This window comes from Panthera leo, chromosome A3 (genome assembly GCF_018350215.1).
Source record: "Panthera leo isolate Ple1 chromosome A3, P.leo_Ple1_pat1.1, whole genome shotgun sequence".
In the NCBI taxonomy this organism is placed as follows: domain Eukaryota; kingdom Metazoa; phylum Chordata; class Mammalia; order Carnivora; family Felidae; genus Panthera; species Panthera leo.
Genome location: NC_056681.1, coordinates 110250302 through 110278226, shown reverse-complemented (window position 1 = coordinate 110278226; position 27925 = coordinate 110250302). Strand labels below are relative to the sequence as shown.

The 27925-nt window shown below is 40.7% G+C and overlaps 2 protein-coding genes across 5 annotated transcripts in view; one reads left to right on the top strand and one right to left on the bottom strand.

Moving 5' to 3' along the window:
- Window positions 1-3285, top strand: part of CRIM1 (cysteine rich transmembrane BMP regulator 1) — a 189012-nt gene extending 185727 nt beyond the window's left edge. For both annotated transcript variants that reach the window (XM_042933264.1, XM_042933263.1), the window contains one exon: window positions 815-3285. In XM_042933264.1, coding sequence (XP_042789198.1) covers window positions 815-991 — 177 coding nt within the window. In that variant the 3' untranslated portion in view covers window positions 992-3285. The remainder of the gene's footprint in view (window positions 1-814) is intronic.
- Window positions 3286-4592: 1307 nt separating this feature from the next.
- Window positions 4593-27925, bottom strand: part of FEZ2 (fasciculation and elongation protein zeta 2) — a 43151-nt gene continuing 19818 nt past the window's right edge. The window contains exons 6-9 of one of the 3 annotated variants that reach the window (XM_042933265.1): window positions 13136-13216; window positions 10947-11022; window positions 8171-8236; window positions 4593-5511 (exon numbers count right to left, since the gene is read on the bottom strand). In XM_042933265.1, coding sequence (XP_042789199.1) covers window positions 5495-5511; window positions 8171-8236; window positions 10947-11022; window positions 13136-13216 — 240 coding nt within the window. In that variant the 3' untranslated portion in view covers window positions 4593-5494. Of the gene's footprint in view, window positions 5512-8170; window positions 8237-10946; window positions 11023-13135; window positions 13217-27925 lie in introns of those variants that run through there. The other 2 variants (XM_042933267.1, XM_042933266.1) reach the window with 2 other exon arrangements.

The following is a 27925-nucleotide window of genomic DNA, read 5'->3' as shown; positions in this document are numbered from 1 at the left end:
AGCAGGCAGAGAGAGACACATTTCATATTGAGGGAGAAAGAATATTTATTGTCAAATTAGCCTATCTCAAAGACTGAGAAAATTCATTTTCATTAAAGGGAGAATAAGGACTCTTTCCAACCCTAAGTCTACTTTTTGCATTTAGTTTTTTTCCAAAGAAAAAAAAAAATTCCTACACCCTTACGAATTGAAAACAGCTTGAATAATTATTTTAATCCAGTTGATCATCTAGAGAACTCGTCCATGTGAAATTCCCATCAGATGCTTCTGCCCCTTTCTTTCAACATGTACATGTTGGGCGCAGGCTTTGCTGGGCACACGCGGGGTCAGGATACGGTCCCCAATGTACAAAGCTGGGAAGAGAGACTAGCTCATGACGTGCGTAGAGTGGCTGGATGCAGAATGGGGCTGGCCCAGCCTGTGATGATGCTTTTACCCAGCAAGTGATTTAAAATCATGTGTTTATCTTAAAATCTGCCTGGCCAGTGACGACGTCTTCAACCCTTTTAAGCATGAGTCTGCGCTTTACAGATTTGAAAATAGTTACGTCGCTTCACCAGACTCTCTTCTCAGTTCCTGTGACGCAAGCCTGACGTAATTTATTGACCATTTCACTTTTAAACACAGTTTGTCAGTATCCCTCACGAAACTACCACTGGTACTAGAACAGGACGTAAACCCCACAGCCAGCGGGCCCGTCAGTGTCCCGCAAAGCTGTTACCTCCCTTGAATCGGGTACGAAATTTGTTAATGGAAGATCTGTGAAATAGCTAATTCTTTGTGGGTTTTTTTTTCCCCTCCTCTCATCAACTAGCCTTCTTCCTTAAATAATCAGCTGGTGTCTGTGGACTGCAAGAAAGGAAGCAGAGTCCCAGCGGACAGTTCCCAGAGAATGCTAAGGATTGCCGAACCAGATGCAAGATTCAGCGGCTTCTACAGCATGCAGAAACAGAACCACCTCCAGGCAGATAATTTCTACCAGACAGTGTGAAGAAAGGCAATGCGGATGAGGTTTTGAAAGACAGACGACGACTAAATCTGCTTTGAAAAGTAAACTAGAATTCGTGCACTTGCTTAGTGGATCATTTTGGATTGTGACTTGACATACAGCGCTAAGAACTTACCGGGACGGGCTCTGTCTTCAGCAGTGTGCAGAACAAACATTCCCACTCTCCTCAAGATCACTGACCAAGTGTTTTCTTAGAACCAAAGTTTTTCAAGTTGCTAAGATGTATTTGCTTGTAATCTAGCTGTAGAGGTGTTTGGGGGTGGGGGACAGCGAGTTTGGTTGGGGAGATGGGTCGGGAGGGTGGTGTTGGGAAGGCGAATTGGTCAGCTTGGCTCGGGGAGAAACCCAGTGTAATAAAAGCAGCTGAGCGGCCCAGAGGATGCTTGCTCCGAAGTCTCGCTCCGAAGACTGCCACGGGTCGCGGCAAAGCCCAGGCCCGAATGAGCGGGAGACAAAGGCCTTGTGATCCAGCTGCCGTAGCCACCTTAGGACTGCCAGACAGCACACCAGAACCTTTTGATAGCCATCCCTGGTCTAAAGCCACGAGTTTCTTTTCTATACAGTCACAGCCACGGTAGGCGGGGAGGAGGCGAGAGAAATGTGGCATTTCTCTGACGCGGGTTATTAAGGATAGATACAGTTAGACTTTTTGCTGCTTTTGTTTTCTTCCAAGCCAATCAGGCAGTTGCTAGCAGAGTCAGCGAGTGAACACGACGGAAGCGGTTTCTTGACGCGAGCACTGGAGCCCCTCACCACGGCGCGGCGGGGAGGGTGAGGGCGAAGGCGCCAGGTCTTTCCAGCAGGGGCTGTACTTCACTGTCTGTTGTTGCTTTGTTCTGTTGTTGGTTGTTCATAGTTTTTGTTGAAGCTCTAGCTTAAGAAGAAACTTTTAAAAAGGACTGTTTGGGGATTTTTTTTTCCTTATTATTATACTGATTCTACAAAATAGAAACTACTTCATTTTAATTGTATATTATTCAAGCACCTTTGTTGAAGCTCAGAAAAAAAATATGCCTCCTTAAACTTTAGCAATTATAGGAATATTTATGTAACTATCTTATGCTTCAAAAAAAAAAAACGAAAGTATTTGTGTGCGTGTGTATATAATATATATGTGCATATATATTTATACACATACAATTTATGTTTTCCTGTTGAATGTATTTTTATGAGATTTTAACCAGAACAAAGACAAACAGGCATTCCATATCAATGCTTTTGATCACTTACAAATTTTTAATAACACAAAATTTTATTCTACCTGCAGTTTATCTGGGAAGAAAGATGTGTGTGTTGAGTGTGTGTGAGTGTGAGTGTGCACATGCCTTGTGCAGTCAGCATCACACCTGCGATGGAGAAGGTATCCTTTAATTAAAATCTTCTTCCTCATTTGGATCTGCTTTCTGTTGGTTTTCAATTTGCTCACTGGCCAGAAACATCGACGGCAGGTTATCTGCCTCACTAATCAGCTCCTGGATTTTTTTTTTTTTTTCTTCAAACAACTGTTTGAAACAACTACTGGAATATTGTCCATAATAAGCTGGAAGTCTGTTGTAGTTTGCCTCAAATATAACTGACTGTATCCTATAGTGTTAACTTTTCAAACAGCTCTCAGCACTTTTATACTAATTACCCATTTGTGCATTGATTTTTCTTTTTAAAATGCTTGTTGAGAAAGACACAGATACCCAGTATGCTTAATGTGAAAAGAAAATGTGTTCTGTTTTGTAAAGGAACTTTCAAGTATTGTTGTAAATACTTGGACAGAGGTTGCTGAACTTTAAAAAAAAATTAATTTATTATTATAATGACCTAATTTATTAATCTGAAGATTAACCATTTTTTTTTTGTCTTAGAATATCAAAAGGAAAAGAAAAAGGTGTTCTAGCTGTTTGCATCAAAGGAAAAAAAAAAAGATTTATTATCAAGGGGCAATATTTTTATCTATTTCCAAAATAAATTTGTTAATGATACGATGTTACCAAAATAGATTTACATCAGCCTGATTAGTATAAAGTTTTAATCCATTCCTGGCATAAAAATCTCTATCAAAAAAAATTGTAAATGCTTGCTTTTTGTTTTTTCAATCATGGCCATATTATGAAAATACTAACAGGATATAGGACAAGGTGTAAATTTTTTTATTATTATTTTAAAGATATGATTTATCCTGAGTGCTGTATCTATTACTCTTTTACTTTGGTTCCTGTTGTGCTCTTGTAAAAGAAAAACAAATCTAATTTCCTGAAAAATAAAATAGATCTATGGCACTTGGAGTGCACTGTGGTTCTACAGTTTGTTTTTTCTTCAAAAACCAAAGCTGTGAGGGAATTATTTGCGACTTGGTTCTTGGCAACAGATAAACACTCTGAATCTAAATCACCCAAAGGACAAATCGTCCTTTTGTGGTAAGGTGGTCAGTCGGCTGACTCTCCAGCATCCCAAGCAGCCGCCGGCCTGCCCTCAGAGGGCGGCCTTGCCCTGGGAGTCTTTGTAAGAAATCCCACCTTGGGGTTTATGGCCCACGACACTTGCTCTGAGGGAGACTTAGAAACCTACCTGTTGCCAGTCACAAATCAGAAATGTGCTCATCTCCTCACTGGTATCATCTCATCATGTGTGTGAGAAGGGTCGAGGTGGGAAACACTGGGAGTCTACCACTGAAGAAGAAAGAGTTTATCAAGCAAAATCAGAGAAATCTTCTTACAAGGGGACTGTGAGCTGAAAAAATATCTTTTCATACACTTCAGAAGGATCAGCTTAAGAATGAACTATAAAAAGACAACTGTTGTCTTTTCCCAAAAAACACATCCTCAAGGACTTCTGACTCTGTAGTATGCCCTCTAAAGTGGTATTTCCCTAGTACAGGTAAAGTTTTTACAAATTTGGATCAATTTAGGTTATTACTGTATATAAGTATGCTATTCATCAATTCAAGGGCAAGGAGCTAGTAAGTCTCACATATTCACTATCAAATAAAGCATTAATAAAACAAGGGACCATCTCGGGGCACCTGGCTGGCTCAGTCAGTAGAGCATGTGACTCGATTTCCAGGTTCGAGCCCCACATTGGTCGTAGAGATTACTTAAAACCTCAAAAAAAAAAAAAAAAAAAAAAGGAACCAGGTCGAGTTCTGCACATTCCTAGGTAACAGCTGAGATGCCGAGCTGGCATCCAAGTCCTAACTGAGCTACTGCCTTTGCAGCTCTGGTGTCCCAGTTACCGGGTGGACTGAGGAATATGGATGGGCCCATGTGCTCACAGACGTGTAAGTGGAATTCTAAAGACCCCCGACAGGGCCTAACTCTTCCTACACTCATGTTGTCTAAGGAAGGAAGCTACCTTAGCTGCTGGGAATGCCTCACAGACCAGGAAATGAGCAGAACTTCTGTCCTTCCACAGCAGCCCGGGGCAATCTGGAAAAGTCGCCCTCAACCCTCCTCACCATCATGAAGCTAATCAGGGTCTCGCCAGCTCACATACTGTAGTGACAATATGTAGAACGGTAAAGGGAGGAATCTAGCCCTGCAAGGGAAGAAAACTTGTAAGAAATACAACAAAAACTCAGTCTCTCAAGCACGTATCACCCTTTTTCCCAACATTTATTAAATGGCAATGACTTGGTGGGAACTGGCCAAAGTGTTTCGTGACCAGTGATGTACGGGTGAGGCGCTGCTTCCAGAACTGGGACTTCAGGAAGACAAGCAGGCGTGAGTGAAACACAACCGGAGTGGGAGCGGGGTGAGGCTGCAGCACACAGGTAAGCACCTTAAAGGACACAACCTCCTTTGAAAGGACACTTCTTCACAGACACGTGAAGCAAAACATTTACACGTCTTGTATCTTTAACACAAGATTCTGAAAGCGAATGGCCACTTAATGGTTACAGCTGGGACAGTGGAGAAGCGCGGCAGCCTCCATCCTCCCCAGCAGGGCCCGGCGACGCTCGCCACAGCATCTTCCCAGAACAGCCCACACTTCAGCGTCCGTCTCCCTGGACAATACTGGTAGGTAAGATTGATCCTGACAGTTCCCTCAGAAAGATCAGTGTGGGTTCTTGCCATCACTGAAGAACGGCCACAGTAGGACTCTCTCCATGCTTTCAACAAGTTCTTCGGTGCAGTTCAGATCTAGAAAGCCGCAAAACTCAGCTGGGCCTACAGTCGGTTCAGGAAAAATAGGACTGCACCTGCGCAGACACCGCTCCCCCTTCCTCTACAAAGTCGGAGGAGAGAAGAGCTCCTAACCGTTAGCATTTAACAAAAAAAAAACACCCTTAGAATTCAAAACCGTGCCATACTTCTCTTGGTTCGTGATATAAAGAATTAGTGAAAGCGTGATCTAGTAACACTGAGTCACAAACCCAAGTTCGCGTGTGTGGAGTCTCCAACAGCAGGAAGGGGATGGTAGCCAGCTTTCGGAACAATGCCATAGGAAATCTAGCCTGTGGTCCACGAAAGGGAAAGCCGCTCCTGGCCTGACGCCTTATGTAGGACACAGAACTAGAGGAAGAAGAAGAACTTGTAAACAGAAATGTAGGTTTTGCATACATTTACACAAGATGCATACATGTTTTATATACATCTTATATGTATATAAAAATACACAAATGTCAATATTAATGCAAGGATCTACAGTAGCAACTTTTTTTTTTTTTAGTAGGCTACACCCAACAGAGAAGAGTTCTCTCACGACACATGTATTAAAATTGCCCAGAAATGAGATACCAAAAGGCCATGTCTCTCAGGATATCACGTACAGCGAAGAGCCCATAACATTCGCCCTATACCGTCCGGCTTGTACCACAGCAGAGGCTCCCCCGTAAGTGAAAGAAGGGCTCAAGTCTCTGCATGCGCACGGCAGCAACCACGCCCACACTGCACCCTCAGGCAGAGCCTGGAGGGCAGGGTAAAGAAGCACATGTGAGGAAAAGCCTCGGGAGCCCACACAGCATCCCTCCCATCCTTCTTAGGCCAAATGAGGCCACTTTTGCACCTTCTTTCGTTTCAGACCTTTGCGTTTAAATTAAGCTGGTATATTCAGCAGCCAAGCCACAGTCTTCAGTGTAAAAACAACTATGAGGAAGTCCCACCGAGGAAGCAGAAGGAAAGTTCTCCCTTGAGCAGAAACCACCGCCAGGCCAGTGTTCTAGTGGCCCTCGGGGTAGAGGAATTGCTAACCGGCTGTGGACTTCCAGGATGGGTGGAAGAGAGCCTTTTCCGTCACCCCCCATCCGCACCTTCCCACGCGACTGAACACCTCTGAGCTTACACACACCCATTCGCTTGTCCGGGGTGCGGAGTCACCACTGCGGTCTGCACCCTCGCTTCTTTTCCACCCAGTCCTCGTAGAGCCGAGGCAAAGCCACAACACATGCACACAAGCAGCTCCGGAGAACAGATACAGTCTAGACGGGCTGGGCTCACAGGCTGGAACCTGTGGCCTGAGCCTGAGGAACAGAATTAGGTAAGTGCTGCTTCCCTAAGACACGCGGTATAGGTTCACAGTTACAGGCCTGGGTTTTCAGAGGAAGCACTTAAACATCATTTGCCCCCAGACGACTCTGTTCTCTGGGTCATAAAATTCTTCCATGCCGGTCAAATGATAAAATAGCTAGAGAATGCTTCCGAAGCTCGTTCTATCTTTGGCACCCACGGCAGTGCCCCAGGGACCCGCTATAATTAAAACCTGAGACATGTTCTTTATGTTCATCTCATTCCTGTGTCACATCTACAAGAACAAACCTCAGAACAATCCAGCTTTCATACCAGTGCTAGCACAACATAAAAGCAAACAAAGATGTCAGGTATTAAAAAGAAAAAGAAAAAGAAAGAAACTGGAATGTAATAGGAAGTAAAAGCCCTCCATCAGAAGAACATGGCTTATTAAAACATTTCAATCTCTTCTTTCAACCCCCTCCCCCACACCCCTAACCTACTAACGACTGGCTCCACTTCAATCACAGGTGACACTTAATGTGTCACTCACTCTGAGCTCCCAGTATATTCTACTGAGGTTCCCTCTTTATGAAGCTGTGGTTGAAGAAATATGCCATCTGAGTTACCTAACATCTCAGAAATCCCAACCTTCCTATGTTCAGCCAGAAACACTGACGGAGAGAACCCAAAGAAAAATGTTCCCAGAAGAGGACTGCTCTCAATATTGGATCATATACTATAGGATGCATTTCATGATGCTTAGAAAATGTCACCTGAATAACTGCTGCTTTATAAAAAATAATTTCACTGATTGGGGCGCCTGGGTGGCTCAGTCGGTTAGACGTCCGACTTCGGCCCAGGTCACGATCTCACAGTCCGTGAGTTCGAGCCCCGCGTCGGGCTCTGGGCTGATGGCTCAGAGCCTGGAGCCTGCTTCTGATTCTGTGTCTCCCTCTCTCTCTGCCCCTCCCCCGTTCATGCTCTGTCTCACTCTGTCTCAAAAATAAATAAACGTTAAAAAAAAAAATTTTTTTTTAAAAAAATAATTTCACTGAAAAGTGTTAGTTTTGCCTGTAATTAAATAAGTTCATCAGTTCCCTCTTTATTATCCAAATTTTGCTCTTTCCTCAGCAAAGTTAGTAACCTCATTAACTTCTCGAATGACCTTCCTTTGCCTCATCACTGTTCCCAACCTGTGATCTTGATCTCACTAAAATTTACGGTTCATTTTTCACTGTCCTAGTTGATGAAAATCCATTCTTTCTCTCCCTCCCGTTCCTTTCCCTTACATCAAATCCCTGAGGGACTGTTCTCTGACTTCACTGTCCCCTCTTTCATCCATCCTCATGATCTGTCCTTCTCTACTGTCCCCACGATGGCAGACACCACCCTACTGAACCCCACCCTGTGTCAGTCAATACCTGAGACACATAATTGTGGGAACGTCTCCATATTTCCTCCATTGCCTGTCTCCGTGCTTACTAAAGCTGAGCTGTGGAAATTACTTCCAGCTCAAGATCCGAAATAAAAGTTGCATTCTATATAACCATAATTCATAATGTGAGTAGCATAAGTAAGCCAGGCATCTATCCTCACTCGGCACAAATGAGAATGATAAAAGTGCATTTGGAAGTTACTTTCTTATCTATTAACAAGACGATGATGCATTTATCGACTAATCAGAACTTCCCAAGCATCGCACATACACCATTATAACACTCACCTTTCAGTATATAATCAGTTAACAAGCTCGGAACCTTGTCACTGTCCTCTTTCATGGCACGAAGAACTGTAAAATGAAGGAGAGAAAGACAAGGCAACAATTTCAAACTCAGAGAGCAAATCTCATTTACACTGTAGCCTTCATTAATTATCAGGCATAATCAATTCCTACAAATTAGTGGTTACTTTCTGCACGCTAAACAGCAACTGCAAATGCTCAAGAATGTACTGTCGTTGAGTGAGCCCTTATCCAAGTGAGAACATTCCTGTTACCGGAGACTTCTCCCGGGTATAAAACATCCAGACAGTGGAACCAGCAAAGAAGAATTGGGCTATTTACCCAGAGCCTCAAGTCTGTCGTAATAAGTACTGGAAAGCGAGGTACCACCATGAGCACTTCTTTGAGCTCTGGGGAGCAGGAGACCCTCAGTCTGCACATCTCACAAGCGGGAGAAACTCTCAAATGACTAGTGAGCCACCTTCTCCAAGGAGCATGTCTGTCAGCCTTCTTGGAAACTTTCAAAGGCCAAAATAAAGAGCAGACCTCACTGAAGCAGCACCCAGCCACGCTGCCTGCCCCTGTACTACAGAGGAAGCCCGGTGAATCGACCTCATCCTCAAGGGGCATCTTGGACAATTTTATCTCCAAGCAAAGCCAAACAGCAAGATCAGCTGCTGGGGGGCTTAAAAATCTCGACCACGCAGGTACAGAAACACATGAACAAATGCTACACTTTCACAGCAGCTGCCACCTCAAACTGTCCCCGGAGCACCCGGGGGAGAAGGCTGCCCTGCTTCCCCAGACATACGATGGAACAACATGGCGTCTGCTTGGGCTTAAACCCTGGCTCTACCACTTCCCCGCTGTGGGCGCTCTGAGCAAGTTACCTAACCAGTCGGTGCACCAAGTTCCTCATCTGTAACATGAGCATAGTCATCAGACCAGTCCCCAAGGCTGGTTGTGATTATCAAGTTACTAATGCAGACGTGAAGGACTGAGAATAGCGCTCAACACAGAATATACGCTGTGTAAGCATTAGCCATTATTATTAACACAACTAACGGTATTCTGATTCTTATTACTGTGGCTACTGTACTTCCAGGAGCTTTCATGAGGAAGGCTGCAACCGTCTCCCCGGGCTTCCGCCGTGAACATCGACGGGCGGCAGTGGTGGAGGCTCCGGTTCTCCCCCAAGTTTTGAGGAGCTAACTGCTTTTACTTCGAAGGGAAACTCACACTAACTTGGGCATTCCTTCACACCCCCTACATGTCTACTCAGAGATTCCAAATTGTGCCATCTACAAAGGTATCATCTAAGGATCAGCCTGAAGACATTCTGATGTGGGAATTATGATGTCTTTCGTTTGGCCAAGTCTGTCCATGCTCTGAGAATCCAAGGTCTTTCAGTAATTCCTGGCGTCTGGGCAATATTTATGTTCCCTTCTCAGAGGGTAACTGTGTTCAGTATTCCTGCTTCCCATCGTGTTTTAGATTGGTTTTCAGTTCTATATAAAATCACGTGCCATAGGCTAACATTCTTAAAAAGTACAGTGGACTGGGAATTAAAAGACCCAGCCCTGTAATTAAGCATTCCCCTGTGTGATCTTGGACACTCATAACTTCATGGGTTGGTCTGGAAAATCAGAGGGCAGGCCACCCAGTTAATTTCTTCATTTTCTATTTCAGACTGGCTGGCATCACTTGATTTACCTGTATCTTAGTATAAAATGTTTTGAAAGTATCGTTCACCAAAGGAAAGAGTAACAACTTCAGGTAGAAGGAGACAGGCAGGCAGCTTGTGCTCACGACAACCACGCCTCCATATCCCTAAATTCCAAAATAGGTATAGTCACAAGAGGCATTCCTGTGATTCCCTCTTATTTGGTTCCTTCTTTAATCAACAGTTAACAGAGCAGCAAATCCAGTCCCTTCAAGGAAAACAAAGCTCAGTAATTGACTTACCCCAAATCACACATATGTTAATTTATTTACCATGAGGGAAACACAGCAAATATGTTTACCTTTGTTTTTCATTGTGACCAAGAGAGGGATAAGTAACATCCAAGGACGTTACTGTAAATAACAGGGATAGAACCAGAATTCATTGCTCATTTATGGCTATCGTAAGACAGAATCAGTAGAATGTATATTTAGGTCTCACAAATTATTTTAAAATGCGAGCCTCTTGAAGGTGGAGTATTTTTGTCTGCTTTGTTCACTAAAGTATCTCAATGCCCAGAACACAGCCTGGCATAGAATAGGCCTTTTTTAATATTTGCTGAATGAATATTCTTAAAATATTACTATCAATTTATATTCTGCTTATGACTATTACTTTGGGTTCTACGTTCTAAGAAAGGAGAATATTTTCGGTCACTTTCTAAATCTTTCCTACTGACTTACTGACAGTCATATTTACATAACATAACATTTACATAACATAACATACATAGAAGCACCTTATCTATTGATAAATGATATGTTCTTAAACATACAAGGGATGATGGAGAATCAAGTTACACTTTTTTCCTCAGAAGTTCAGCTTGTAAGTATTTCAAAAGGTAAGAAAAAGTACAAAAAGTACAAATCAACTCAGAATTCAGTGTCACGTTCGATGGTGCAGCCATTTATGGTCTCATTCTCAATAAATGATGACATCTGTCATTTACTATCCCCAATTGACAAAACAAAACATAGCAACAATCAACCAACCAAAATCAGTATTCAGAATCAGCAAAAGTAAATAAAGTAACAGTTTCATTTTGGCTCTGCTCACTTTTTGTTAATATCTGAAGATCTTCAACAGATGGTGGTCCATTTTTTTTCTCGTAAGGAATGACTGTCGTCAAGTACTGCCAAGTTAAAAAAAAAAAATGTCACTTAAATCAGAATGACCTTATCTGTAAAACTTCGATACAGTTACTACAGGTCTATTTTGTAACATGAAACATGAGCTTCTTTAGTATGGAACACAGGTATCTTACTATCTCGGCTGTCTCTGTATTTTTTGCCTACCTCCATCTGCTTCACACAAACCCAACATTAACATAAATATATTTTCACCTTTCAATTATTGAAAATTTCACAAAAGTAGGCCTGAGGGTGATCTTTACAATTTGTTCATCTTTAAAGTAAAGCCTTATCTAACAATCTCCTTGCATTATTTCCAACATACTTGGAAAAGAGTAATTTAAAACTGAAGACATAGTTGCAACAGTTCTGCATGACCAAATAATTCCAACAGCCAAATAATTCTGTTTCAGACCATTTTTTTCTGGTTGAACAAAATGGTCACGTGGATAACCTGACAACTTAAAAACACACACCAGCTTCTTCCAGAAGCTGACATAGACACACGTACCCAAATAATTTTAGAGGTGTATTATTATTATTATTTCAAATTACTTGTAAGTAGTTTCAAAGTTTAAAGGCGTTAAAGGAAAAGAGAAAAGTGAAAGGAGAGAATGGCCTGGTGAATAATGAAAATTCACGTCTGATACATAGACAAAGTGCCTCATTCACTCCCGTGAGGGCTCACAAGTACCAGTTATGGCCTGTAGCTACATCCCATGGAAGCACAATCTAAAATTTACTGTCCAGATGTCCCTATTCTGGCCACTCTACCAAAACTATCTACCTCAGTGTGGTCTGCCTGTGCTCATCTGGAGAGCCACTGTTCTCACTTAGAATCTTTTCAGACCCACCCATTATTTAGTCCTTGTCCTAAATCTCAGCTCTAGTCCTAACCCTCCTTGAGTGATTTCACCCCTGAGTGATCTTATAATCAAAAAACAAGGTAAGATGGTTTAGTAAGAACTGGCTCCCTACGTACAGGGAAGCAGGAAAGTGAATTATTCCGTGTTTAGGAAACAATCCCCACCAACTTTTCGGTGTAGACTTCTCCAAGCTGATACCCCGTTGTGGAACTGAATGTTTCCTCGTGAATACACAGAAAGCAGGAAGCCAGCCCCCATGGGGCTCCACGAACAGCGCGCGTCAGGGAAGCGGGACTCTGACAGCATCAGGGAGCTGCACCCCCTCGAGCACGCTCTCTGACCACGCTCTCGGGCTTCCCACGTGTGGGTCACTTTGAAAGTTACTTTGCCGTCCTGGGCATTTGAGACAGGTGAGAGGGGCCAGAAGAAAAACGAAATTTCGACCATCCCTCACTGGAGCTGTAAATGTCAGTGTGAAGGATTATTTGATATCGACTGTTTCCCTTCTTGAGCAATACAGAAACTATCTTTTAGTAAAAATCCTAGGCTCAAATGCTTGAGCTAATGTGAGAGGTTTCCTTTTTGAAGTGAAAATTTCAAATTGTGAAAAGTAATTTTAAGCACACTCATTAATGTAGATGTGTTTCCTGTGTTCATGATCCTCCCTAAGTCATTATACAAAACAGCCACACATCTGACTGCGGGTGTATTTACAGCCATGTAGAATTCTGTATAAATCACGTCTCGTGCCTCACTTGGTGGACAACTGAGTTGGCTGACTACACGATACAACTTAGAAGCACCTGAATTTCATTGAAAAGGAGGTAGGATATACTCTTATCAACCTGTTTGACCTAGAACTCTAATCAGAAAGATACCGAGATCAGCTTTCTTCCCCCTAAAATGACATCTTGTTTCTCAGACTTTTAGAATTACAGTAGCATATTCTGGTTTAGTTATATATTCTAGACATGCAGCTCATGAGGTCAATGCGATTTATTTAACAGCAGTGGAAAATGGAGCTCTAAAACATGTACTAAGAATGCATTTAGTCTGTTGCCCAATTTGAAAAGTGCTGTTTCCTAAAGTGAAATCCTATGTATTATCAGGACTAGAGACATGATGAACTTTCACTTCTCCCTTTTAAGCAACAGTCTTAGTGAATTAGTACAAGTGCCAGCTTTCAGGACCTTCACTTACACAGGGAATGAAAAAGCAGAGAATGAGGAAAATAAGGATAACCGAGCACCTGTTTCTCTCCACCTGAATTTCCAAAGGTGTGGCGGAGGCCATTCTGAATGACATTTGAGATCCCCTCCATGCTGAAGCGCTAAAGGCAGCAATATACGGCCCAGAGGAAAAGGACAGAGAAAGAAGTTCAAAGACTATTAGTAAGAACGCACCATGATGATTTATGTGCCCAAGAGGCAAGCAGTTAGAAAATGCCACTACTCATTCACATAAAGCAAACAAAATCATGCTGTTTTTAAAATGTTTCTGCTCCCATTTCTTGCAAGTCGAATGCAAAAACTACTGCTTTTATGCTACCGTATTCATGAAGATTTTCCCTCACGTAGCTGATAAATAAATTGGCTCCAATGTAAATATCCTAAGTGGTACACATATTTGTTTTATGCAAAATTTACTACATAATTTTTAAGATACCTTTTGATATTGTTTACCTACATTTTATCAAAAGTCTGAAAACTTAATACTAACAGTATGCATATTTTCAGTCTAAGTTTGCATATTTCTACCACAAGTTTGGAGAAACATTAACATAACATTTGGCAAATGAGAATGCTGTTACTTGGAGAGCTGATTACTGCTTCCCACTCGCTCTTCAGGCCACCTGCCATTGCCTTGGTGCAGAAATTACAAACTGGAAGAGTACATACATATGCTTTCTGGAGAGCAGAGTGGATCCCATGCGCCAGCAGGCCCCTAACACTTCCGCAGAGACTTTCCCACTGCTCCTAGGAAACAATTCTAGCTTCTTTCCCCCAGCAACCTCCAAGACTTCCTAGAACCCACTGTACTATAAAGAGAATATTTTTTCCCTAAACTACTTATCTTGATTTGTAACCAGTCTGCAATGTCATCAGACACAGGGAAAAGAGTCCAGTGGCACCTCTCTGGCTGCTGAGTCAAAGGCCTGAGATGGATTCTTACGCTGTGACTAATTAAGGAGGAAGGCATCCTGATTCACCAGCTGGGTCCTTCCTCTGGATTTTTACAGAGGAAAGTGGAAACAGTAAACACATTTGAGGAGTCAATATAACGAATATTTACCAGACCCCGAGGAATAGAAGAGGAAACCAAGGCAATGGTCTTTGCTTTCAAGAACATATGGTTTAGCCGAGAGGTTCTCAAAGCGTGGCCCAGGGATCCCCCAGGGGGTCCATGAAACACTTCTAGGGTCCATGAGCTGAGCATTACTTTCTCAGAAATACTAAGACATGATTTGCCTTCTTCACGTTCATTCTTTCATGACTTATAGTGAAATATCCCAAATGATAGGCTGAATGCGGAAGCAGATTTAAGAATCTCTCTTCGGTTAAGTGAGATATTATAACAAGATTGACAAAAATGCATAGCAATGCCATTTTTTCTCACTAAATTTTTAAAACTATAGTTATTTTTCATAAAAACATGCTAGTTGTGTAAGCATGAATGAATTTCTTATTGGTATTTTTAAACGAATTGGTAAATTTTGTGCATTTACCAATATAGTAAATATCAATGTAATATCAAAATCTACATCAATCTACTAAATAATCTAGTAAATATCAATCAATATAGCCTATATAAACAAAAAGCTCTTTGAGGTCTTCAAAGAATTTTAAGAGTATAAAGAAGCCCTAACAACAAAAACCTGAGTAACACCAAGAGGTTTATTCTTTGAGGGAGTGAAGTGCCTCTTTATCCGTCATGTACTCAATGGTACTACTGAAAACTGAGTACCAAATTTTACCATCTCTGACGAACATGCACAACTACCCTCTCCTCCTGAATGGTCCTTCCCCACCCGGTCCTTCCCAGATCGGAGGCCATTTTGTTCTGGCAAGAATCAAACATCTGGTCCAGACACCCTGATGGAACACAGTTCACTCTGCTGACAGCATAACTATTACCCTTGATGGAGCAGGCTAGTTTTAAAAGAAAACCTACAAAGAACTACTTTGTAGATTTTTGTATTTGTAGATTTTTCACATGCTCTCATGTGATTTGTTCACATTTTTAAGCAGATTCTCAAAAGAGATGAACTTCTTAGGCTCCAGAGTCCGGAGCCATTTTTTTTTAATTCTGTCAGATGTATTTTCTCTCAAAGGCAACAAAGAGGAAAATACTTTTCTATTCTAAATTAAATTTTTAAATTTAAATAAATAAATAGCATTTATTCTAAAATACTATTTTAGAAAATAATTTTCTATATACCCTGACTCCATTATCTATATCTCAATATAGATTCAGAAATTATCAAGCAAGGTGAATAGTTTTAGCATCCATGCATCAAGAAACTAAGGTATATTTTATATTTGAACAGCATATTCTAAAAACACTAGCTTTACTTCCTCAGTTGGAAACCTAATGGCTGTCACTGCAAAAATTAAAAAAAAAAAAGAAAAGATTGATGTACATTCTTAAATTCCCAAGTTACATATGTAATTCAGGTTTCCTTACTAAGTGTGCCGTTGTGGGCTTTGCTGAGCCATTTTAACTACTGGTAGCCTGACGGCTTCTGAAAGATAGCTTTCATGCAACCAGAATTCAGGCCTGGGAGAAATAAGTGGAAGCGTAATCATGTGAAACCACAGTAACCAGGAAAACCACAAAACTAACGGCTGATCCCAGCAAAACAAATACAGGGACTCTCCCTAGAACCCGTGCTCCTGGGCTGATGGAAGCTGTGGCCAGTCGCCACCGCACCCTAAACAGGGAAGCAGTGTGGCAGCTGGTAAGGTTTTCTACTGCCTCCCGTTCTGCTGGGAAAATGACAGAACAGGAAAATCAAAAGGTTCACAGGAAATACAAAGAAAGCAGCTAAAAGATATATCTGAGAACATTCCTCCACCACTGCTCTGGCTGCCATCAATTCTCACCCCACCACCGAACCCTCGGAATCACACAGCAGCCATCTCCTCCCCATGCTGCATTTTCAAACTCTTCCTCCTACCAGCTTATTCTCAGGGGCAACTTTAAGTTCTCCAACCCTCGGGCTCGCTTCAGCGGCACATGTACTAAATTCTCCCTCAACCTATTTGCTTCCCCCAGGGTTTCCTCAAACAGCTCTCCCCAGGTTACTTCTCTGATCCTGAGGTCCACGGACACTTTTCAGATCCCTGTGAGACAGACGGGGAGCTCTCCACCCTGCACCCCTTCCCCTGGATTCCTACATGCCATCCTCTCCCTGAGCTCCCCCTGCCCCTCTGGTGGCTCCTTTGGAGAGGTGCCTCTTTCTCTGCTTGGCTCTCATATGCCCCGTGTCCCCTGGGATTCTGTCCCTATTGTTTTTCTCATGCACACTCTCCAAATGTTCCCATTCCACCGTTTTAGACTTCTGCTTCCACAAATGTACACACAGCTCCACTTTCCTGAGGTCAGGAAAGGGCTGAGGACAGCGCCTGGCACCGAGGAAGGGGTTCAGTAAACATTAGCCAGTTTTATACTACAACTTCCTTCCTGAGCGTCACTTGTGTGTTCAGCGGCCTCCTGGACATCTCTACCTGAATACTGCTAAAACCCATTACATCCAAACTGAACTCCTCTTCCTCTCTCCCACCAAAAGTAAAAAAAAAAAAAAAAAAAAAAAGAAAAGAAAAGAAAAACACACACACACACACACACACACACCACTCTTTAAGTCCTGTTCCTTTTTCGGCATTCTGTATCTTTCTCATTCATTTGTCCATCCTTTCAAAAAACATGGTGAGCCAGACACTGCAGGTATTAATGACTCAAAATGAACACATCCACCAAATCCCCTCCTCCGTTCAAGACCTGATATTCCAGTAGAAAAGGGGCACAAAAAGTAAAACAAGTAAATGAACTAGATCATTGCTGATAATGTGTGTCCAGCTGATAGCTACAACACGGCAATTAAAAACTGGCTGCCTATTTTATATCGGGAGGTCAAATAAAAGCTGAGGAGGTGACATCTGAGCTGAAACATGAATTATACACCCTCCCAGATGAGCCACAAAGGACAACGGACAAAAGAGTTCCTCTCTGAGAACAGAACCAAAAGCAGCCCAACTGGCCGACCAAAGAGTTGGCTCTGTAGCCAGTGCGCAGGGGTCCTGTTATGCTTCTCCAACAGAATGTGAAATAGTAGCTACTGAGCATTTCTCTCCCCACCTTCGCATAAGTTTTTATCGCAGCGGCCCTGTTCTCACTCCATCTTTGTGGGTGGATGTGCTAACACGGCAGGTTCACCTCTGCATCACAGGGGTTACATCCAGCGCCAACAGGAAGGGCAGGCGTTCCCCAAAGATGCCAGGCTTGAAGCCCAATGCGGTTGCTGTTGACAGACCTGTACATCTCCCTTTGGGGAAGGGGTACATGTGTTCTAGCTACGCTTGCCCAAGTCAGGGATCAGTGACCCGGCGCTTGATCCTCTCTTCCCTGGTACCCAATCGATAGATTCAACCTCTCTTGTATCTCTGAAATTCAACCATTTTCCCACCCCCACTATAACTTCTAGGCTCATTTCCTACCTGAATGAGTGCAAGAGCCTCTGAGTCAATTTCTTATCTCTAGTTGCTCCCTTCCAATTAGTTCTCCTTGAAACACTGAAGTTGCCCTTCCAAAAGACAAATCTGAACACGTGATGATCCACTTAAAACCTCTTTTTGGTTTCCTACAGCCTTTACATAAAGACCCAAATGCCTTAGCATGACATACAAGGCTACCACTTCCAGGCTCTCCTTTGCTACCTCCTCACCCTCTTCTTGAGGTCCGTTCCTTCTCTCTCTCCCTCTCTCTCCCCCTCTCTCTCTCTCTCCCTCTCTCTTCCCTCTCTCTCTCTTGCTTTCAGCATTCTCTCTCAACGTCTAGCCATAACGAACAACCTGCAGGGCCCCAGATGGCCCTGTCACCTCTAGATGTCTGCCCACACCACTCCCTCTGCTTACCTTTCCTGTCCTTTCTTCTTGTCCTCCAGATTCAACTCAGCCTTCCCAGACACCCAAACCAACCCAGGGGCACTAGTAATGTATCCACACCTGTATCATGAGACAGTGCCAGGCACTAAACACATCAAGAACATGGTAGCTGTTTTGGATAGAGCAACGATCACTCTATACCTAGGTTTCTCAACCTTGACAGTACTGACATTTGGAGTCAGGTAGTTGTTGGTTGGGCGGGGTGGGGGGGCGGGGGGCAGTCCGATGCTCTGTGGGATGTTGAACAGCATCACTGGCCTCTACTCAGAATGCTAGTAGCACTGCCCCCACCCCATCCAGTGTGACAAGGAAAAATGTTTTCAGACGCTGCCTAATGCCTTACAGGGAGGCAAAATTGGCCTGGTTGAGAATCACTGCATAACGTGCACTGCATGGTTTGTGAGCTGGATCCCCAGCCCACAGGCAGCATGCCCCTGGACGCTGGGATTGACTCTGCATCCTAAACACTCATGCCTGACACACAATTAGAGACCAACGTATGTTTGTCTCACAGTAGTAAAAGAGTAGATATTCAAGATATGTTTTAAGGTGGGGGTGAAGCACAAGATATAAAGAAAGAGCAGAAAAAGAAAAAAGAAAGTTTGGGTTAATTTTTAATAAATTCAACTAAGTTCTCAAAATTATCGAGGGCAGAAATAACCTCAGATACTTCTTTTGTATGCCAACAAAGCACAAACGCATCCTCATCATGCAGGAGGCACTTCATCGATGGTCACTGGCATAAATTACAGAATTCTTTAGCAATGATTACCTATGCCAGTGACGTACTTCCGACATGGGGATGAAACTAGGAATCACACCTTAATCAAAAGTATTTGAAATGAGAAAAATTTTCAAGAGTCAACTTGGATCGAAAAGTGCTGGACTAGAAAGCAGAGATGGGTATTCTCTCCCAGGCTTCCCACTAACGTCTGACGTGAGGGCGGTCCCTGAACTCACTGAGGTCTGTTTCCTCACCAGTAAAATAGGTGATGAAATGATATCATTTTTAAAGCACTCTTATCCGTAAATTGTATGAACCTACGAATTATCTCAACCAAGTTGCCACATGGTTTCTTTAAGAGGGCACACAAAAATCAAAAACACACATACACAACAGCACAGGACTGACAGGTCACATAAGGTTATAAGTGCTCTAGAATGGCAGAACTGCACACCCAGATGATACATTCAGAGTTATCTACTGCAGTGGCATTTATAGATGTGTGCTAAGCCAGAGTTTAATACTTCTAAGACCACAGCCCAAGAAGCTTAGAGCCTGTGACAACCACATCATGAGGAGACAAATTTTTTCTCTTGACTTTTTGCAGGAGAAAAAAAATTTTTTAAAAGAGCTAAGAGGCAAAAATAATCTGAAGGTGAACGGAAGAAAGATGACGTGACAAGATAGAAAGTTTTCTGCCAAAGAAGTCAACAACGGAGCCCTGAAAAAGTCCACTGAAGAACCTGGTCTAGGAAGTCAACGTGAGATTAATAAAGTAAGATAAATAATCTTGCTGACAAGGTTTGTAAAACAATGGGGTGACTAAGAAATACAAAGCCCCTAGGATAACAAAAGAGCAGCCAGGAGAAGATCAGTGAACTAGAAGGATCAAGGAACAGAAAGAGCAGGCAAGGGGACAAGGAAGAAACAGGAAACGAGCTCCACAGAGCACACGATAGATGGTTTTACAATTGCCCTATAAATTCCAAACAATACACTCTTCTGGAAGGCAAAATGAATTTTAAAAAGATAAAACCTCAGAGACAGATTAAATTTACTTTTTTAGTAAACATCACCTCATTTAGAAGCACTACATGTATGACCTTGAGAGCAGACATGGTGTGATTAGGTGCTTCTGGTACTAAACTGGGCCAGGGGGAAGATTTTGTTGACGCTGAAATTTTATTGGGGGTGGGGGGAGGAAGAAGAGAAGGAGAGAAGCATTTCTTTGTTGAACATTTCTCATGGCAAAAGTACTACTGACATGTCAAAGCACTTTCTGAAGCCTCAAGGTTAGGAATGCTCAATGACATAAAGGACATTAAAGATGTCTTACTTTTGTTTAATTGAAATAAACAACTGCAATATTAAGTTATGTCAGAAAGCTCAATCCTATTTCCACTTTATCTACCATTTCCAAATTTGAAGGATCCAAATGTTCAAATTCAAAGTGAAGAGCTAGGGAAGATGCTGGGAGTCTCAAGTTATTTTGCAATCTATCCATCTGTTTCCACCGTATTTTTTACAAAGGAGTTAATAGCTCTGTAAAATGCGCTTCTCAGAATGGAATTTTTTATATGAGCCCATTTATAAGCAGGAAAATGATTAAGCATTACAGTATTTACTTTATTGTTTCCCTCACTGCTGACAAAGTGCCAAAGTAACCTAGTAAGGACGGGGGAAGAAGTTTACTCAATACGGGGCTCCACTCACATGATTTACAATGAGAACACTCACAACTGCCTCATGACCATTTCCTTCCCTGGCATGAGTATGTATTAAGTCTCAAAATCAGTCATTCTCTGGAATCTTTTCCCATACAAAACCAGGAGCAACAAAGTATAAACAAGATATAGGAGATTAAAAACAAAAATTATAAAAATCTGAAAGAAGAAAGGAGCCAAGATTCCCAAGCCCGCAGACAGCATGTCTGTACAGCTCAGAAGCAGGAACACAGGGCCAAGGGTCCCTTGCACGCGTCTCTGCATAACTGCACATCATCGCGCCAGGGCACACGGGTTCTGTGAGCAAAAGAAATATGAACAAAATCTATAGGGTCGTTGTGAGGAGTCCATGGGAATCACTTAGCAAAGCATTCAGCAAATACAGATATCCAAAAATATTCAAAACATTCCTCTAAAAAGGCTAGAATAACATTTGGGACACAGCTCCCAAAAAGAAGTAACCACACCTTTCTACTTTTCTCCAGAACAAGTAATGAGCAGTCTAAGTTCTCCTCATATAAATAAAATGGCCACTGTGAAATAAAACACTCCTGATTATAGTCTCTAGCTTAAAGGACTTAGGACAACACAAAGAAAACACACTACTGTCTATGACTAAATATACAAATCATCCAAAAAGCTTAAACAGAAAACAAGTTACACTTGCGGGTAACTCAAGATCTTTCTGAACAATAAAAAAGAGCTAGAAAACACTATGGAAACCAACAAACAACAAGAATCGGATACAGCGATGTGGTCTGTTAATCCTTCTCTGGAGTCCTAAATATATCAAATCATTCTCTTCACACATTCACCAGTTTAACTAATTTCACAGAAAGCAGGATCCAAGACAGGGAAGAGCGAAACTAACCAGGAGGCCAGGAAATTCAAACTAATTCCTGCTATCAGACTTTTCTCTAAGCCTCATCTGACACCCACTGGCACAGATCTCTAACTAGCAGGAAATCTTTAAAAATCCCAAATTCGAAGCTCAGTGTCAGAAAAAAAGGTTAGAAAAAGCAATTAAGAAATGCTTTTCATCTATTTCGGACTCATATCCTAACTTATGCTCTGACTTCATTAATATTCTTTTTACTCAGGAGGTTCAAAAGGAGGTGAAATTCAAACATAATTATTGTTCCTTATAAATCACATCATTTGCAAAGTTTAAATGACAAAATTTTCAAATATTAACTTCTAGAACAATAGTTTTAATTTCACATTCTTAAAATAATCAAAACATAAAACATAAGAAAAACAAAATTCATGGGAATGCAAACTGGTGCAGCCACTCTGGAAAACAGTATGGAGGTTCCTCAAAAAACTAAAAATAGAACTACCCTATGACCCAGCAATTGCGCTATTACGCATTCATCCAAAGGATACAGGTATGCTGTTTCGAAGGGACACATGCACCCCCATGTTTATAGCAGAACTATCAACAATAGCCAAAGCATGGAAAGAGCCCAAATGTCCATCGATGGATGAATGGACAAAGAAGATGTGGTGTATATATATATATATATATATATATATATATATATATATATATATGTGTGTGTGTGTGTATACATACACACACACACACACACACACATACACAATGGAGTATTTTTTGGCAATTAAAAAGAATGAAATCTTGCCATTTGCAACTACATGCATGGAACTGGAGGGTATTATGCTAAGTGAAATTAGTCAGAGAAAGACAAAAATCATATGACTTCATTCATATGAGGACTTTAAGAGACAAAACAGATGAACATAAGGGAAGGGAAACAAAAATAATATAAAAACAGGGAGGGGGACAAAACAGAAGAGACTCATAAATATGGAGAACAAACTGAGGGTTACAGGAGGGGTTGTGGGAGAGGAGATGAGCTAAAGGGGTAAGGGGCACTAAGGAATCTACTCCTGAAATCATTGTTGCACTAGATGCTAACTAATTTGGATGTAAATTTAAAAAAATAAAAAATAAAGTCTCAAAAAAAAAAAAGAAAAACAGAATTGAAAGCAATAGTTACATGCAAAAAAAATTAGAAAGCACAGATATTCAAATAATTAAGGTATTACCTAAGGTGTAAAAATTTAGTCTGCTTATGTTCACACTTCTTCAAATCAAATATTTTCTTTAATTTTTTTTTTGAGAGAGAGTAAGCGTGCAAGCAGGGGAGAGGGGCAGAGGGAGAGAGAGAATCCCAAGCAGACTCCATGCCCAGCGCAGAGCCTGACACAGGGCTCGATGGCACAACCCCAGGATAATGACCTGAGCAGAAATCAAGAGTTATAGACTCAACTGACTGAGCCACCCAGGTGCCCCTCAAATCAAATAGTTTTCATGTGAATTACAAAGCAGTTATACATGCAAATTATACTGAAAAACTTTCTGTAGAGAAAAAGCAGATCCAAGTAAATTAGAAAATATGAACTAAACCAAAGCAGATAAATATTTGAAAATGTCTTGAATATTACACTATTATTTTGGAATTTCACTCTCAGAACAGAAAGGTATGGTATGAAGATTTTCTAAGTTAGGAGTTAAATGGAACAGTATCAATTTAATTTTTTCTATTTGAAGATCTTTTTAAATTTTTAAGTAATTTAATATTAATATGGTAATTAAGTGTTGGCAAAAATTTTCAAAGCTACTGAAGCTAGGGTAAAATAATTAACCCTGCTAATTTTATACATTATTTCCTGATACTTACGAATACCCTAAGTATATAATAAGGTAAATAACTAGTAGTGCAATTGCAGGGTCATAGGGTAGCTCTATCTTTAACTTTCTGAGAAACCTCCACAGTTTTCAGAGTGGCTGCATCAGTTTGCACTCCTACCAACAGTGTGGGAGGGTTCCCCTTTCTCTGAATCCACATCAACATCTATTGTTTCCTGCGTTGTTAATGTTAGCCATTCTGACAGGTATCTCATTGTGGTTTTGATTTGTATCTCCCTGATGATGAGTGATGCTGAGCATTTTTTCATGTGTCTGTCAGCCATTTGTATGTCTTCTTGGAGGAAATATCTGTTCGTATATTCTGCCCATTTCTTAACTGGAATATTAATTTTTTGGGTGTCAAATTAACTGCACTACTAGGTATTTACCCAAAGGATATAAAAATACTGATTCAAAGGGGCACATGCACCCCAATGTTTATAGCAGCACTGTCAACAATAGCCAAATCATGGAAAGAGGCCAAATGTCCACTGACTGATGAATGAATAAAGAAAATGTGGTGTGTATATATACATACACAATGGAATATTACTCAGCGATCAAAAAGAATGAAATCTTGCCATTTGCAATGACATAGACAGAACTAGAGTGTATTATGCTAAGCAAGATAAGTCAATCAGAGAAAGACAAATACCATATGATTTCACTCATATGTGGAATTTCAGAAACAAAACAGATGAACATAGGGGAAGGGAAGGAAAAGTAAAATAAGATAAAAACAGAGAGGGAAGGCAAACCATAAGAGACTTTTTTTTAAGTTTATTTATTTTGAGAGAGAGAGAGAGAGAGAGAGAGAGGGCATGACCACAGGCAGGAGGGTCAGAGAGAGACAGAGAGAGAGAATCCCAAGCAGGCTCTGCACTGTCAGCACAGAGACTGATGCAGGCCTCAGTCTCACAAACGGTCAGATCATGACCTGAGCCTAAATCAAGAGCTGGATGCTTAACTGACTGAGTCACCCAGGATCCCCAAGAGACTCTTAACTATAGAGAACAAACTAACAGTTGGTGGACAGGAGGTTGGTAGGGGAATGGACTAAATGGGTGATGGGCATTAAGGAAGGCACTTGTGATGAGCATTGGGTGTTATATGTAAGTGATGAATCACTAAATTCTCCTGAAACTAATACTACACTATATGTTAACTAACTGGAATTAAACAAAATCTTGGAAGAAAAAAGAAAGAATACAATTTCCTGGCATATCAAGGCTTTATGTGAATTTCTGTTATATTAACAAACAATTAGCAAACCTCTCCAAGGCATAAGGAGTCAAGAATAGACTCCTGATTTTTACTAAGTTAACTGCTGTGTCATGAAAGCTCACTATTACCAGTCACCAAAAGACAGTTGCAAAAAATCAATAGTAGATAATGATTAACAAAAACTGGTAGCGACATACATTTGTCTAGGCAAAACTATTTCTCATAAAATAAATGTGTTCTACATCTAAACTAATTAATAATTCTTAGGTGTGCAGTATTAAAACAATAAATAATACACATCCAAGTTTCTCTCCATCCTACACTGACCTTCCATTTTATGGCCCTAATGCTAATTTTTTAGGAATACTTATTATAATAAGGAAAAATACAAAAGACTATAAGAAACTATCAAAAATTATATGCTAACAAACTGGACAACTTAGAAGAGATGGATAAATCCCTAAAAACATACAATCTTCCAAAACTAAATCAGGAAGGAATAGAAAATGTGAACAGGCTGATTACTAATAACAAAACTTAATCAGTAATCAGAAACTCTCAACAAACAAAAAGTCCAGAACCAGATGGATTCACAGGTGAATCTTACCAAACATTTAGAGTTGATACCTATCCTCTTCAAACTATTAAAAAAAAAAAAAAAAAAGAGAGAGGAGGGAAAGCTTCCAAATTCATTCTATGAGCCAGCATTACCCCAAAACCAAAGACACTCCAAAAAAAAGAAAACTACAAGCCAATATTCCTAATGAGCATTTATGCAAAAATCCCCAACATAATATTAGCAAACCAAATTCCACAATACGTTAAAAGAATCACTCACCTTAATTAAGTGGGATTCATTGCAGGGATGCAAGGATGGTTCAATATTCACAAATCAATCAAAGTGATGTATCACATTAACAACATGAAAGATAAAAACCATATGATCATCTCAACAGATGCAGGAAAAAGCATCTGACAAAACTCAACAGGTGTTTATGATAAAAACTCTCAATAGAGTGGGTTTAAGAAGGAATGTACCTCAACCTAATAAAGGCCATAGATGACAAACCCACAGCTAACATAATACTCTTAAGGAAAAGCTTTAGGAACATGACAAGGTCCTCTTTTGCCACTTTTATTCAACACAATACTGGAAACGCTAGCCACAGCAATCAGACAAGACATAAAAGGCATCCAAATAGGTAAGGAAGAAGTTAAACTCTATTTGCAAATGCATGTTAGTATATCTACAAAACTCTTAAGACTACCAGAATACTAGAATAATGGGTTCGGTAAAGTTTCAGGATATAAAATTAATACACAGAAATCTGTTGTATTTTTGTACACTAATACAAAGTAGCAGAAGAGAAATAAAGAAAACAATCCAATTTTCAACTGCATCAAAAAGAATAGATTACCTAGGAATAAATTTAACCAAGGAGATGAAAGACTGTACTCTGAGAACTTACATAAAACACTGACGAAAGAAATTAAAGACAACACAAACAAACGGAAAGATATACCATGAGAAAGATGTTCATGGATTGGATGAATCAATACTGTTAAAATGTCCACAATACCCAAAGCAATCTACAGATTCAGCACAATCCCTATCCAAATACCAGTAATATTTTTTACAGAACTAGAACAAATAATCCTAAAATGTGTATGGAACCACAAAAGACCTGAATAGTCAAAGCAATCTTGAAAAAGAACAAAGCTGGAGGTATCACAATCCCGTATATCAAGATATACTACAAAACTAATAATCAAATAGTATGGTACTGGCACAAAAATGGTTATACAGATCAACAGAACTAGTTAGAAAGCCCAGAAATAGGGGCACCTGGGTGGCTCAGTCAGTTAAGCATCTGACTTCAGCTCAGGTCATGATCTTGTGGGTTTGTGAGTTCAAGCCCTGTGTCGGGCTCTGTGCTGACAGCTCAGAGCCTGGAGCCCACTTTGGATTCTGTGTCTCCCTCTCTCTCTGCCCCTCCCCCGCTCACACTCTCTGTCTCAAACATACACAAAAAAAAATTTTTTAATGGGCAGAGGACCTAAGTAGACACTTTTCCAAAGAAGACATATAGAAGGCCAACAGAAACATGAAAAGATGCTCAAACATCACTAACCATCAAGAAAATACAAATCAAAACCATAATGAGATATCACCTCATGCCTGTCAGAATGGCTGGTATTAAAAAAGTCAAGAAATAAGTGTTGGCGACAATGTGGAGGAAAGAGAACCCTCATGCACTGTTAATGGGAATGTAAATTGGTGCAACCACCGTGAAAAAAAATATGGAGACTCCTTAAAAAATTAAAAATAGTAATACCATATGATCCACTACTGACTGGATCCCAAGGGAAACAAAAACACCAATTCGTAAAGATATATGCACCACCTATATTTACTGCAGAATTATTTACAATAGTCAAGATATGTCCATCAATACACACGCGATGGAATATTACTCAGTCATAAAAAAAAAATGAGTTCTTACCCTTTGCAACAGCATGGATGGCCCTAGAGGGTATTATGCTACATGAGTAAGTCCTACAAATACCATATTATTTCACTTCTATATGGAATCTAAAAAATAAATGAACAATAAACAAACACCAGAAACAGACCCATAAATACAGAGAACAAATTGGTAGTTGCCAGGGGAATGGGGGTGCAAATGGGTGAAGGTGAGTGGGAGGTACAGGTCTCCAGTTATGGAATGAATAAGTTACGGGGATGAAAGGTACATCATAGGGAATATAATCAGTGTTCTTGTAATAGCATTGTATGGTGACAGATGGGAGCTACACTTGTGATGAGCATAGCATAATGTACAGAGTTGCCAAATCACTATGCTATACACCTGCCACTAATGTAACCTTGTGTCAACTATACTTTAAAAAAGAAACAAGAAATTTGCAGAGAAATGCTATCAAATATAACCAACAAATTACTGCCAAAAATATATTAATATTTACATTCACATATATAGGGTAGACTTTATCTTCTCAAGTACCACTACTTAGAAAAAGTGGGGGAAGGGAATCAGTCCTTTTTCCATTTCTCTTCTATCTTCTTTAAACTACTATTTATTGCTGTCTATAAATACAATGTACCCAGAGGACTGCCAACATTTTTAAGTTTTTCATTTGGCCCCAAATCTAGAGGACAACTGGTCTACCCGCTGGCTCTCTTCACTTAGCCACTGGGAATCTGACACAAAGGTCTATTGCTAGGCAGGTTGCCTTAGGCATGTGGCTTGGAGATGGACTGGTCAAGGCATCACCACATGTAGGCACAACTCAGGCTGCTGGATGGGGCTCTGAGGAAAGGAGTAACTCAACACACACAGATAAAATAAGGTTACTTTTTATAATAAATTTTAGTCACAGTATAGTGATCTTTTTATACAAACTCACTTAAATGGAGTTTGCATCTTTTTTTCTTCAAATTTTTAATTTTACTAAATTTTAGTCTAAATCA